We start from the raw sequence: 14974 nt of genomic DNA, 5'->3' as shown, positions 1-14974 counted from the left end.
ACCGCCCAGCGGCTGAGGCGGGGCCAGAGCGATTAAAGGGAGAGAGGGCGGGGTGCGGAGGCCACAGAGGCCCGGCGGGCGGGAGCCATGGCTGCCTACCTGCAGCTGAGGGGCGACGTGAAGATGCCCGTCGTGGGGCTGGGCACCTGGCAGGTAATGCCGGCCCGGGCAGCTCCTCGGCCTGCGCCGTGCCGCGCAGCCAGGCTGGGCTTCGGCACGGGCAGGACGAGGGCAAGGACGAGAACGAGGCCGAGCCTGGGTGCGAGCCTGGCCGCGCGGGCCCACCCTGGGAGCGTGTCGGCCCGGCCGCCTCGACTCCCGGCTGCCGTCCGGCCCAGACAAGTGGCAGGAGGGCTACCCTGGCTCTGTCCTTCATCTCCAGGCGCAGAAGGGCAGCCAGCTGCTGCTTGCCTGGGGCCCTACTCAGCCTACCCCTGCTCCTGCCTCTAGGGCACTGTCCCTCGCCTCAGGGGCTTTGGTCTAGTCCCTGCCCCACATACTGACTGGGCGCAGGCCGGCGCTCAGCCTCCCACCCCAGCCTCGGGTCCACTCCGAGAGCCTCGGGGATCAACCAGTGGATCGAGATCCACTGGTTGGTGACCACTGCCCTAATACCTCGGGCATCAAGGGCTTCATACTGGTGTGCCTGTGGAGGGGGAAAAGTTCTTCTCTGCAAACTGTATCTATGGCACGTATTCTCTCGTTCACCTATTTCCATCTTTGTGTTTTCTTATTCCCTTGTTTTTTCATCCAGTGCCTATGGTTGCCAGCTGTGTCCACCTGAGAAGTGATACAGTGTTTGTTCTCTCTCTCTGTCTCTGTCTCTCTCTCTCTCTAATTTGCTATATAATGTCTGGTATAATTACACTCCCGGCTGTTTTAAATAACTCCTTTTTTTAAGGATGGAACCAACACTTTTTAGATGAGAACAATGCAACCAATCCTTTTTTTAGATAAGAAAAATATGCTTGTGATTTTGGAGGGGGTTGGATTAGAGATTCCTTCCAGCCCTAATCTCCTGTGATCATCAACCATTTTTGTGGCATTCTTTGAGAAGCTCTCAGTCTTCTGTTTTGCAACAGGCCCCCCACCATTTTGCAGGTAGTAAGCCCTCAAGCTAGAGAAATGCCTTTACTTTGTTCAGCGTTGCTTTGCTGAGACATTACTAAAAGTTAACCAAGGAATACAAGCAAGGAAAATGAAGTCTTGACCTTTAGGGGTTACCAGTGATGGACTAACTGGGTGGGAGCGGCCATAGTGCCCAGGTACCTGCCTGGGCAGGGGGGTGCTGGCCAGGCCCTTCAGAGTTCTTATCGTGTGATGTGACTTTACGTATTGCTACGAGAAGGACAGGGGGAGGAGGCACAAATGCAAGCATTGGCCCCCGGGCGCCAGAGACCCACAGTACATCACTGGTTAGTCAAATTAATAACTGAACGTACTGATCTACCCAGAGCTAGACCTACACTGCCAAGGCAGCACTGTGCCAATACACAGTGTCCCAGGAACTGACATTGCAAATATTGGAATTCAGTAGTGTGGAAGAGGGCAGGAAAGAATAGCAGAGGAGGAGCCTTGGGTGTAGACAGCCCATTTTCTGGAATAGTAATATCATTGGAAACCATCATTTAGAATGCTTTTGTCAGCAAAAATCTTTCCTTGCCCTTGTAACTATGCTTACAAACGAGGGTTTGCCAGGGCAGCTATCCTGGAAATGGTTTCTAGTCTACACTAGGCCAAAGTTACTACTCAGTCAGGGAACAAGTATGTCCATGTGTTTCTAAGCCGGACTCTTGGGTTTAAACTTGCAAATCCAGCCAGAGGATTTAGCCACACAAGTTAATTCTAATGGAGTTAAGGAAAATATCTGACTTAGGAGTGAAGGGGAGAAGAACTTAATTACCCTTGCTTCTGGACAGAAATAGCCAGATTTTTAAATGGAAGATAGGCATCAGTATTTCTTAAGTGTCCAGGAATGCATACCTGGGCTGTGGGGGATGCAGTAGTCATTCTTGCAGTTGGAGCTAGCGTTAGATGTTACTATCTGGCATACATTCAAATATGCAACTTCTCCAGTCTATTATCCCAGTTGATGGGGAGGAGGTGGCTGATCTGAGGCAAGTTGTTTCTCTCAGTCGTGCAACTCTGTGTGTAAAAGTATCTTAGCAGGTGAAAGTAGGAACATGAGATTGGAACATCTCCAAAGCATTGTGATATCAGGCAATCACGTAATCAACGTTTACTCAAGAGCATCTGCAAGAATAGTCTTGCCTCCTTTGAACACCACAACCTGAAAACAGCCCATGATAAACTAGAACCTTCTGTATACCTTGTAACATGCCACAGGAGAGGAAGTAGAAATTGGACAACAACCACATGTAAGCACGGGGTGGTGGTTGTATAGTGATTTATGTATAATTCAAACCATAGTAGCTACAGATCCTTGAATCCAATACTGTTTTTTCAAATAATACATTTACCAATGCACCTAGACCAAATCTTTCTTCCTTAGTGCTTTATCATCTCTGGATTTCTTCCCATAAAAAATATTGTACTGGCTTACCTGGGCAGTTAGTTATGCCTCTATAAATGCAGCTACTATGATAAACTCCCAGGTGCAGGACCCCTGTGAAAATGGGGGAATCATTTGAAATACGGGCAGTCCTCAACTTGCAACATTTTGAGTTACGTTTTGCAACTTACAACCTTTATAAACTGACACTGTTTCAACTTTATGCCGCCAACTTTGACTAAAATGCTTGATCCTGTTGGGGAAATTTGATCAGCTACTGTGTAGCACCCATACACTGAAGGGTGCGCTCATACTGAGGAGCACTGATCTCATCCCTTTTGCTGGGCTCATTCCTGGAACCCAATCCTGGATTCCCCCTGCACTAGGAAGAAGCAAGCTAACCTTGCCTGGAAGCCCCCTCAGTTGAGGGGCCACCACCCATAGGGGCACTCCATGCACCCCTGGGGCTGAGGGATTGTGGCTACCATAATCCCCCAGCCCCAGGGGTTTTAGGATCCAGCTGAGACCCAGCATCCACAGCTGCAGGCTCTGGGTCCCTGTTCTGCTGGGACCCAGGGTCAGCAGCTGCTGGAGCTGAGAGTCTTCTCAGTTTCAGGCTAGGCAAGGTCTGCCCTTGCAGCTGGGACCCTCAGCTGTAGGGAGACCCTACTACACTTGTAAATTAAAGCTCAATAGCAACCAGCTATAAAATTAGTACACATTTTTGAGATCTAACTTTATAACTGGTTGGAGCTTTTTATGGCATGTTAGCTACTTTGCATGTGCAGTTGGTCTTAAGCTAATTGTGTAATTAGTTAATTGCACAATAATTGTAACAGGTAGGGGGGACCTATATGTCATTGATTTAGCACAGTCCCTTCTTGGGTAGTTTTTAGCCACTTGGAAATGGGGGAGAAAACTTCTAATTATGCTTGGTTTTTGGCCTTCAGGCTCCTCCAGGAAAGGTGGCAGAGGCGGTAAAGTTTGCGATTGACGTTGGATACCGCCACTTCGACTGTGCTTACTTGTACAAGAATGAGAGTGAGATTGGGGATGGGATCCAGCAAAAAATCAAGGAAGGAGCTGTGAAACGGGAAGACCTTTTTATTGTCAGTAAGGTATGCCTCTGACTGTCACTTAGATTCACTAAAGGACACTTATATTCCTGTCACCTGTAGACTCCTCAGAATTTGCCCTCAAAAGGGCTCAGATACTCAGACATTTATACTACCATGAAGGCTGATTAAATCAATGTAAACAAGGAACTAGCAGCATAATGAAGCAGGGTGGTGAAGAAAACAGAAGTAGCTGTACTGCCAGACCAGCAGCCTGCATGGCATAAAGAACAGCCAGTGATGCTGCCATATGCAATGCTGCCTCCCAGGGCAGTCAGACATCACTTTACATCTCTGCAAGGAGCAGAGGGGTGACATAAGCTGTTGCACAACTTACCTGAATCTGATTTGGAATTACCTCAGGAAAAGTCGGGGTAAAATTATGCCAGTACATTTTACACTGGTGTAAGCACTGCAGACTCATGGCATACCCACAGCACATGATGTACCGAAGTTAACTGCTTGCAGTAGGCAAACCAGGGGATTTTTATCCATGCTCCAGGAGTGGAGTGGGGTTGGGGACTGGTTCCAAGAGCTAATTAAAGTGCCCTCAGTGTCTTGTGTATCTGTCCCCACACTTCAAAATGGCAGTGGGGGAGCTTTAAAACTTATTCAATGAGCCATTTTGAAGCATGGGAACACTGATACAGAAGACGCAGAAGCTTCTGGAGCATGCTAATTAGCACACTCCAGTAGACTTGATTAATCAAGCAGGTTAATTGAGTCTGCTGCAACACTCCTCCCCACACATCTAGAGGCACCCCATAGCATTGGCCATGTGTAGGGGGTGCACACGGAGATTAGCCGTGCACCCTCTGGAAACACCAGCTGCAAGACCGGAAGTGCTGGCTGCTGGTGTATTCGGGCTCAGCCACAAGGGACCCCCTCACCCCCAGTTGGCAGTCGGCTGCTGGGGGGACCTCTCCCCCCAGTCAGTGATCTGGTGCCCCCCCCCGCCCGTACTCAGGAGGCACCAGTCGCCCATGCCTCATATTACCTTGTCTGTATTACTGAATGGCAAAGTGCTGTGTTGGCATCACCCACTGACTTCCAGGGTCATCTCTCTGCTTCAGCTCTTAGTATGATTTACATTGCTATACAGAATGAGTGTAAATTATATCAGTGTAAATGTGGTGTGTCTCTAGTCTTTCTTAAACTCTTCAGCAGAGCTATGGCAATGCTGCCAGTTGTTTTCTGTGGGAAAATTTTTACTTGTATCAAAACAAAAAAATCAGTTTTTTTCCAATAAAAATTACTAGGTTTTCTAGGTGCCTCAGTAATTCTAAAAAACTAAGGAAAGCTAAAATGGAATACTGCATCTTGATAGCTTTTTATAATGTATTAAAATACCAAAAAAGTCTGCATTTATTTTTTCATTGAAAAACTGGGACATTTTTCGTTTAAAAAACCGCTAAACATTTGCATTACTTCTCTTTGACAACCTCCTCCATCAGCACCCAGACCTCAAACATTTGCTCATCAATGTAATGTTTCATTACAAATTACAACCAAATCTAGCTTTCACTTCATGGCAATATATGGATTTGTGGGGAGCAGTTTATCAGAGCTGCCAAATGAAACCTGAAAATTACCGTAATCTTCTCAGGCTTTGAACTTAGGTAAACTATACAATCAATATTGAAAAGCTTTTTCTCAAATGTTGAAATAGTTGCATAGTTTTTTTCCAGCTCTCAGTATTACATAGGTGGTGGGAAGCTGTACTCTGTTCTCACAGTTTCTTATTACAAATGTAAAGTCTGATCATTTTGCATCAATATTGTTTTCAAATTTGTGCTATACAGCTTAAATCTGACACCAAAATTTAAGGGCCTTTATAAGTCTTTGATATGAGCTAAATAAGCAGAAGGTATATGAGACATGCCACTGTCCTATTGTAGAGATTCTGGATGTTTCAGAGTAACTATTATACTCATGTTTCCCACTATAGCTGTGGTGCACGTTTCATGAGAGATCCCTGGTCAAGGGAGCATGCCAGAAAGCCCTTGCTGACCTGAAACTGGATTACCTGGACCTCTACCTTATCCATTTTCCTATGGGTTTCAAGGTAGTGTAACTCCTTGTTCTTTTTCCTCCACCCTGAACTGACAGAATCCTAGAGTGCTCTCTCCTTACCATCCTGCAGACAGTCAAGGAGGGATTGGCCTCCCTTTTGAAATGTATCTGGTTTTATTTGCTTATGTCTTTTCTGCAACAGAAATGTGAAATCACTTTAATTTTCTTCCTCTCCCTGGAAAAGGAAGAGTTAAGGCTGAGTTTACTGTAGTGTGAACATAGGTTTGAAGTAGGGCCTTCCACATCTAGACCTGTTCAGCTGGAGAGAATTGTATTGTTAATGGAAATCCTGAGTGCTCCTCAGGAAAGTACAATTGTGTATCATATTTGTGGGCTTTAGGTTGTGAGCTTTATAAGGTGGAATAATGCTGTGTCTCTTCCGCTTGTGGTGGCCCTGGCCCTTCTTAGGCTGAGTATCAACAGAAGATGAAGAAGTAGCGGAGTTAGCTGTAATTATTCACTGGAATAAAATTCTATCCTAAAGAATGGGGGAGTTATTCCTCCGTCCTTCTGTCTCTCTTGATTTATTAAATAATTACCTGATCAGAGATTACTAGTTCTCATCTCCTTGCCACAGATCACATCACCATATACACTGTGTTCCCAGTTAAACAAGGTAATCAAGTTTGTGTATAGCTCTTAAGAACATGAGTGCTACCATTGATCCAACATAATGTATATACTTAAGAACTGTGTTGAGTTGGATTCTGTGAATACTGTCAAACTTGTAGTAGAATTTTGGCACTCTAACTCTGAATGTTCAGTTCTGAAAGCAAATCTCTCTCTTCTGATCTGAAATTCCAGGCTGGTGAGGAGAGTCATCCAATGGATGACAAAGGTATGGTTATCCCCAGTAACACGGATATTCTGGACACATGGGAGGTAGGTTAATATTCACTCCATTTTTCTGAGTCAGAATTAGAGACTGAATAGAAATCTGTATGCAAGGGCAAACTAAGACTTTGCCAGGCTGTACTTTGGAGGGGGGTCTACACATTCACTCCTCTGTGCTTCCAGTAGCTTCCTCCCCTTGTTTCTTTTGAAGCAACAGACTCTCAAAAGCTACCACTGAGCCAGGTTCTTATTCCATGGTCTATCTGGCAGACAGGTTAGCCTGGCCCTGGCAGCATACCTCTAATTGGAATGACACTCCCTTAAGCTTCCAGCCTCCTGCCCATTCAGGTGCAGGGAACTGTTGTATACAATAAGGGGCTTCACACAGGGATTTTCCATTACCAGGAATTCAGGGTCTCTACCTGTCCTGCATATTCCTTTTGAATGGCATAATTCTAAGTCTGCTGCTGCCACCTCAGCTCAGACGACATGGATTAATGGAGTGGTTTTGTATAACACAGTTCCTTTTTTCCCAGTGGCTTTGGTAGCACCATTTGGGTGGCTCCCTAAGTCTGTGGGTACATACTTTTCCAGCTCAGATCACAGCTGGATCAGCAGACCCAGAAGCAAATGCCTGTTGCGGTCTAGCCTCTGAAGAACTCAGAGCTTCTAGCCAGTGAGCCTTACGGATGAAAGATATGTTGGCAGAATGTAAGAGAAGCAACAGGTTGGCAGAGTTGTGACGTTCATGTTGGGTGTGACATTCTGTTGTTTTAGGAATGTGGGTAGGACAGGAAGGGAGTGATTACTGGGGTCTAAGCTAGAGACACGAGCTACCTGCCTGCATTCTGGGAACTCTTTTTCCACACAATAATGTTACAACTCAGAGTGGGAGCCAAAGGATATGGGGTCAGTAACCAACAAAGGCTAAGGTCTGGGTTCCTCATCTCTGTTTTTTCATATCAGAAACTACCCGAAAGACTTATCAAACTGTAATTTCCTCTGCTTCTATAAACTGAGCCAAAAAGTGCTTCATATATGAAAACTTTCTCTTAGAGAGATGTGTGTCTCATTCAGAAGGTTTTCTGCCCACATCACCTTCCCACATGGACTCTTGGTAACTGGACATGCTTGGACCATGCACTAACTCAGCTACAAAGACTCTAAGTAAGAAGAGACAATTGGATCATGTGGCTTGATTTCCAACAGTTTATTCTGCCTTAATAAAAAGAAAAAAAGCCAAACTGGTAATAACACCACCAGATACGTGATGGCATTGTCTTGATCCATTAGGCTATGGAAGAGTTGGTGGATGCAGGTCTGGTGAAAACCATTGGGATTTCCAACTTCAACCATGAACAGATTGAAAGACTCTTGAACAAGCCTGGGTTAAAATATAAGCCTGTAAATAACCAGGTAAGATGCTGATTTCCACTGATCTCTGCTGAATATGCATCTACTGGCTGAGCTACACATTTGTACTAAATTTACCAAAAAGCTTTTGGGACACAAGAAAGCAGTGATGTGTGAGGAGTAATATAGTGTGTGTGTATGTGTAATATATATATATATAGTTTGGCACCTCTTGTACTTTGTACTGCTTGTGTGGTATGGACTGACACAATATACTTCATAGCAGAAGGTATAGACGTATAGATACTTTCACACCCTCCTGGATACCTAAACCAACGAGTTCCAGAACACTACTAAATAAGATGCATACAGTTCAGCTTACAAGCTGTTTTTGCCTTCTTTCTTGTACGTTGTTTTCATTATGCCAGACTTGTAGCCCTGGAGATCTCTGAATCCTGAAAATCCCTTTTCATAAAGTGCTCACATCTTCATTAAATGACTCTTGTACTTTGAAACAGTGTTGTAACCTCCATGTTGTATGGCAATTAGATTACTGGTTGATGAATTGATTGGTTCCTATGCCTGATATATAGGCTTTTCCTTTGTACCTTTTGTTGGATAGACTAGAGGCCCTGTGGTACTGACCATCTTGCTAAGGCTTCAGCAAAACCTTCATTCAACAAGGCCTCAGCTTCTACCAAGCCTCCTTCCCTGTCCATTTTCTTAGCTTAACAAAGTTTCTTCTTCTAACTAAGTGCCGTTCTCCCCCTCCCTTTTTCTTCCTGGAAGACAATATCAGGCTCAGCTGGGCTACCAAAAATACGACTCAGGAGTCTCAAGGCCCTTGCAGATTGCACCTGGAAGATAAGACAAGTGACAGAAAGATAGGGAGGTTTGAGGGGAGGTTCAGCAATAAGGAGCAACCAACTGGTACACATACCAAAGTAGTGACATAAGGCACACTTTGACATGGGTACCTGTATGGTAAAAAATCCTGCAGTTAGGATGGAAGAATCTCATTCACTGCTACAGCCTGGGAACTGACTGGCTAAGCAGCAGCTCTTCATAAAAGTACCTGGGGATAACAGTGGACAGTAAGCTGGATATGAGTCAGCAGTGTGCCCTTGCCAAGAAGGCTAACAGCATACTGGGCTGCATTAGTAGAAGCGTTGCCAGCAGATTGAGAGAAGTAATTATTCCAGTCTATTCTGCACTAGTCAGGCCACATCTGAAGTACTGTATCCAGTTTTGGGCCCCTCACTATAGAAAGGATGTGGATAAGTTGGAGAGAGTCCAGTGGAGAGTAGCAAACATGGTTCAAGGGCTGGGGCAAGAGACTTCTGAGGAGAGGTTGAGAGAACTGGGCTTATTTAGTCTGCAGAAGGGAAAACTGAGAGGGGATTTAATAGCAGCCTTTAACTACCTGAACGGTGGTTCCAAAGAGGATGGAGCTAGACTGTTCTCAGTGGTGGCAGATGACAGAACAAGTTGCAGCAAGGGAGGTTTAGGTTGGATTTTAGGAAAAATTTTCTCACTAGGAGGGTGGTGAAGCACTGGAACAGGTTACCCAGAGAGGTGGTGGAATCTCCATCTTTGGAGGTTTTTAAAGCCCAGCTTGACACAGCCCTGGCTGGAATGATCTAGTTCAGGATCGTCCTGATTTGAGCAGGGGGTTGCACTAGATGACCTCCTAAGTTCCCTTCCAAGCCTAATTTTCTACGGTTCTAATATAACTCTTTTAAAGCACCAAACCTTTAAAGCTGCAAACAGATGTTGCCTTTTTGCTACAATAAAACAAACCGTGGTGACACAAAGGACATTTATTCCTAGTAGCACAGTTTTCCCACTCTGTCAGCTGGTTTGTCTTTGTTTTTGCAGATTGAATGTCATCCATATCTCACCCAGGAAAAGCTGATTAAGTATTGTCAATCCAAAGGAATCACTGTGACTGCATACAGTCCCCTTGGCTCCCCTAGTAGACCATGGTAAGAGTATTTGTGGCCTTTCTCTGCTTGGAGGGGTAGGGTGTGCGTATGTGCGTGACTTGACTGTTCTGAGAGAAATTTTATGAACAATGAGATCCGTGATGGATGGTGCCGTTCCATGCTTAATATACTAGGCCCTTGTTATCCTTTTCCTCTTTATAGGGCCAAACCAGAGGACCCTACTCTTCTGGAAGATCCCAAGATTAAAAAGATTGCAGTTAAACACAACAAAACTTCTGCTCAGGTATGATGGGGTCACTTTGCCTCTTTTTAATTGTCTCACAGGAACATTCACTTCATTAACAGAGAGACTTGCTAGAAATGTTATTGTCTTTTTAATTGCTTTCAGAATAGAGCGATAATCAGGGAGCAAGTAGTTGCATCTAGAAAGAAGAAAGACCTTACAGGTCTTTATCATATGCTGCTAACAATTAGGTTTAAAGATGGAAAACCAAGCACATGCCTGCAATACTGAATTGTTACCGTGAACTCTAGCAATTAAATGAGAGTATGGAATATTTGAACACTGAGTATTCAGCCTTCCTAACCTAGCATCCTACTGAACTCATCATGAAAGCTTTGTTTCTTCCCCATTGATTGAGGCTAGTTGTTTTTTCTTAGTTTTCTAGTGTGCATTGTTGAAAATTGCTTACAGCTGCTGTGTGGCAATGTTTGTACCTCTTTATGGAATTTTACTCGGAGGAATGTTTCAGGAATAGTAATTCCAGACATCCTTCCAAACAAATACCATCCAAGCAGAGTGGATTGAAAAGTGGTACATCTTTGCCAAAAAACAATCCTGAAAAATCTGTCTCTTCTCCTCCCTCCCTCTCCGTTTCTCACTATCCAACATGCACACACTTCTTTTTGTTTGAAGATTTTCAAATGTTTTGACCAGCTCCAAAATGGGAATATTTACTAGATATTATGTTAAGGCCATCATGATTATATAAGCTTAACTCCTGAGTAACATAAATTGGAAGTTTCACTCAGCATTTAAAAGAAAAACTATCCAGTTGGCATTGAAAATGGTGACGTATCAAAATAGTAAATAGTGTGTTTACAAACTGTGTACTTCACCTACTGGATGGAATCTGTTGCTCAAACTATTAAGTGGATCCTTCTGAACAACAAACTTGTTTTCTGCAACCGTGATTGGTGTATTTGAATGTAAAACATGGTAAATGCCCTGAAAAATGTGTTAAGAACAGCCAACCCTGTAATGACTGATAGCTTCTGCGTCAGCAGCATTCTGAGTCTTTGTTCGCAGGTTTTGATTCGATTTCACATTCAGAGGAATGTGGCTGTCATTCCAAAGTCGGACAAACCACATCATATTGAGGAGAACTTCAAGGTAAACATTTCAAATTGGAATGTTGCGTGTCCATACTCTCTTATTATTCTGAAGTCTACTTTAGAGGGAAAGGAAGGGGAAGGGGGAAAGTACTGCATATACAGCTGCATATGAAAATAAGTGTGTATACCTTTTATTTCCTAAATTTCCAACTAAGAGAAAACCAAGTTAATATCATCACACCTCCTACCATGTTTCCTAGCATCTTGATAGCCAAGACTGAATTCTGCCCCTGTGCAGCTAGCATTAGACTTAAAAGCACAAGAGGCAGTCTGGATGAAAAAATGACCATGTAGCAAGAAGATGAATAAGGCCTGTTACAGCAATAGGTGATGATGATGATTTCATACAGAAAAGGTCAGTTATAGCTCTTTGGTCATGACCTAAGAACAAGTTAAGACAGTTCTTCCACAGAGTACAAATTAATACATGGTGCTTGCTGCCACAAGATTATCATTGTCCCCAAGGCCCAAACCCAACGCTTCCTTTAAAGGGTTTAAGTTGAATGTACCTGGCTAATGAGTTGCTTAAGGGGGATATTTCTGACCACTTACATGAAGCTGAGATCCTACTCTTTAAAGCAGGTGCATAACTGTTGTAGTTGTAGAGAAATAATCCCCATAGGGAATGGCAGAGAGGAGGCCGATTCTTCTCACCTTTCAGACAAATAGCCTCATAATTAGGATGCTTGCCTAAAGATTGAAAGGTCCAGGTTCTAGACCACTCTTCTTCAGAGATGGTTTGAACCTGCATCTCCTCTTTCCTGCCAGAGTGCCCTAATGACTGGGTCTACTGTGGAAACTGAACTGTTGGGCAGTCCAGAGGGGAAAAGATGTGTGGGGCTAGAAGGAAGGTAAGGTTGAAGGAGCTTTCCTCTGTAGTTCAGGGAAGTTAGTGGTCCTCTGGAAGGTTCCTGGCCTGAGCCTCACAGGCAAGCTTTCTTCCATCTGGCCCACTGAATTGGCATCTCTTCCCCTCCTAGCTGCCCAATGGCTCAGCTTCAGAAGCAGATGCACTTCTTGCTCTACCTAGATGCTGGCCCCATTTAAAGCAGACCTAGATGCCCAAAGACAAAAAGATTTGCATAATATTATTTAGGAGCATTACAGTTTGAGTGTGAATCTTCCTTTTTCCTCACATGTGGACGTACCTCCAATAGGACTCTTGCTAACATAAACAGGATGATGGGAGAACGATCACACAAGCAGCCTTCATTGCCATATAGAATTACTTGCTCATAGTCCTACAGAAACCATTGCATGTACTCAGGGAATTTGGAGGCTTATCTGCCCTTAGAATATAAGGTGTCTGCTTTGCAGTTTGCTTCTTACAGAAGTTACCAGAACTCATTTGAGGTTTATTCTCTGCCAAAGAAACACAGGAGTATAAAACACATTATTCTCTGAAGAGTTTCTGGACTTTGTGAGAAGAAACAGATGATAAACGCCTCTATCTTGCAGATATCTTAGTGCCAGGTATTCTATCCAACTAAGTATTTAAATAGCTTTGTTGTTCAGGGCAGTTACTCCCTTACTTTAGGTTTTATGTTAGGCACACTCAGCAAATAAAAATTAAGTGAATGGGATGCTGTCTTTTTCAGGTGTTTGATTTTGAACTGACTCAAGAAGAGATGGAATCAATCCTCAGCTTCAACAGGAACTGGAGAGCTGTTCTTGTCCTCCCGTAGGTGTTGCCTTCTAACACTATAAAACAGTAAAACTGTTAGTTATGCACTGCTGCTGCTTGTAGCTGTATGCAGTTTCTGAGCAGATAGAGTTTTACATTTCGGACATTGAGTAGGAAGCTAAATTGTTGGACTAGTGAAGTTAAGCAGGCAGTGAGCCTTTACAGATCATCTCTTTAGGAGGTATTGGACTTTTTGGCTCGATGTCCTAACTAATAACTATGCCAGTGATGTGTCCTTTAAACCAAGTTTTGTGTTATGGAGTGGGAGGAGTGAGGCCAGAAATCCTTTTGGGACCAAATCCAATTCCTTGCTTATGTGGCATTTAGAGCCATGTTAATCATGCCTTCCTTGTTCTAGCCTGCTTATCTTAAGCATGTGCAGACGACTCAGCTATAGCTCCTTATAATAGCCCCTTCTATTCTATTCCTCTTCAGTTCCTGGGGAATTGTGCAAAAAAAAAAAAGAGAAAGGATTCCATAAATAAATACCAGCACAGCTAAGCTATTGGCCTTCAAAGGTGGAAGGGCCTAACAGTCATTAGTTGTTTCTTTTTTGAGACTGTTTCTAGGTCATAGGTTCCTACCAAAGGGGGAGCTAGATTGGCCCTACTGGTTGCGTCTGTATGACAATGCTGACTGCGCAGTCATTTAGTACTTGTATAAACAAGTACTAAATGATTGTGCAATAGCATTGCTAAATGGCTTTTAGGTGACACTGACTGCACAGTTGCTTGTTCCTACTGCACAGTAGCATCGTGTCACACTTCCTGCCATGCAGTGCTACTATGCAGTAGGAAAAAGCTACTACACAGTCAGTGTCTCGTGTAGATGCACCCAGTGTTTACAGTCAGGAATTGCTTAACATTTGCTTATGCGCTATTCAAACCCTGCATCTTCTAAGAGATGCATATATTCAAATACTGAGAATAACCTCTCCATTCTCTCTCTCTCTCTCCTTAGGGCTGTCAATCACAAGGACTACCCATTCAAAGCAGATTACTGAAGCTGTAGTAGCCAAACATGGAAGAAATACCAAAGTGAAAGACTCTCCTTTTCTGTAGTTCTTTTTTTCTTTTCTGCCCATTGTGGTATTTTTTTAAACAAACTTAGATACTTGACAGAAGAAATCTTTTGTTTTTAGGGGGGTTGTTTTTTTTTTTTTCAGGAGGGGGAGGGGGAGCGGTGTTGAAAAGGCAGTTCAACAGAATGCATCCAAAGGGGCTAGAGGTGCCTATTGCTGAGCCGGTTAGCAGGAATCATTTCTAGGCTAAAACTAAATAACATAACTTCCTTCTTTTTCATTCCATTTATTTGTTTGTGTGACTAAGTTGAAGCTGAGCTATATAACTAAGGTCACTAGTTATTCAGAGGGGTAAAGGAGAGAGGTACCAACATATCACTGCCCAAGCGTCAATAGACATTGTATTAAACTTCATAACTCTCCATGCAGTTGTGAGTGCTCTGTCAAGTAATTACAGTGTGAATCTCTAATGTATGAGTCCTTAAATAATTCAGAATACAAGTATTTGAATAATTACTGTACAGTTCAGTGTATTAAACACAGTGCTTCAGTTGTTTTATGGAGCCTGTTCTTGACTTGGTCTTTTGTATACATTCAAGCCAAAGTAAGTTTGTCCTCATGTTTCCTAGAGGCACAGAAAATGGATTCTTATCTTTAATTTCTATGGCAAAAGGGCAGGTAGGGGGGTGTGTGTGTGTGTGTGTGTGTGTGTGTGAGAGAGAGAAAGCACATGCCTGTGTGTGCACATGCTTGTGCATTTTTTTCAACTTGTTGTACTTTCCATCTTGAGCATCAGATCTACCACTTGAAACAAAAATCCAGGGAGGTGAAGGGTAGGAGGACATGCATGGGGTGACAGGAATTGTAGGCTATATTGCCTTACTGAGATGAGTTGACCATATATGGGTAGAGACAGGCACTCACCCCTGGTGATTAACCCATGCATTAACCTGGGCATCTGCATACCTAGTCCTTATGAAAAAATAAGACTGAATTTGTTTTGGTAGTATTAGGCACAAAGTGCAATTGTCATTACACAAC

General features: G+C 43.5%; 1 protein-coding gene across 1 annotated transcript; it reads left to right on the top strand.

Annotated features, from left to right (window-relative positions):
* Positions 1-14496, top strand: LOC149866388 (aldo-keto reductase family 1 member B1-like). Its single transcript, XM_090043520.1, has 10 exons — positions 1-153; positions 3463-3630; positions 5576-5692; positions 6505-6582; positions 7828-7950; positions 9766-9872; positions 10035-10116; positions 11143-11226; positions 12827-12909; positions 13873-14496. The coding sequence occupies exons 1-10, from the start codon at positions 88-90 to the stop codon at positions 13913-13915; spliced, it is 951 nt and encodes a 316-aa protein (XP_089899646.1). The 5' UTR covers positions 1-87; the 3' UTR covers positions 13916-14496.
* Positions 14497-14974: the final 478 nt, after the last annotated feature.

This window comes from Crocodylus siamensis, chromosome 4 (assembly GCF_052110815.1).
Source record: "Crocodylus siamensis isolate JL-2025a chromosome 4, ASM5211081v1, whole genome shotgun sequence".
Classification (NCBI taxonomy): domain Eukaryota; kingdom Metazoa; phylum Chordata; order Crocodylia; family Crocodylidae; genus Crocodylus; species Crocodylus siamensis.
Note: the sequence above shows the minus strand (reverse complement) of the source record. Positions and strands in the feature narration are given on the sequence as shown.

What these genes read in the sequence shown, in the direction of transcription:
- LOC149866388 (XM_090043520.1), top strand. Translation starts at nt 88, where the DNA reads ATGGCTGCCTACCTGCAGCTGAGGGGCGACGTGAAGATGCCCGTCGTG. An exon ending in TGGGGCTGGGCACCTGGCAG is followed by an intron (nt 154 to 3,462) that starts GTAATGCCGGCC and finishes TTTGGCCTTCAG; the next exon opens with GCTCCTCCAGGAAAGGTGGC. An exon ending in ATATTGAGGAGAACTTCAAG is followed by an intron (nt 11,227 to 12,826) that starts GTAAACATTTCA and finishes TGTCTTTTTCAG; the next exon opens with GTGTTTGATTTTGAACTGAC.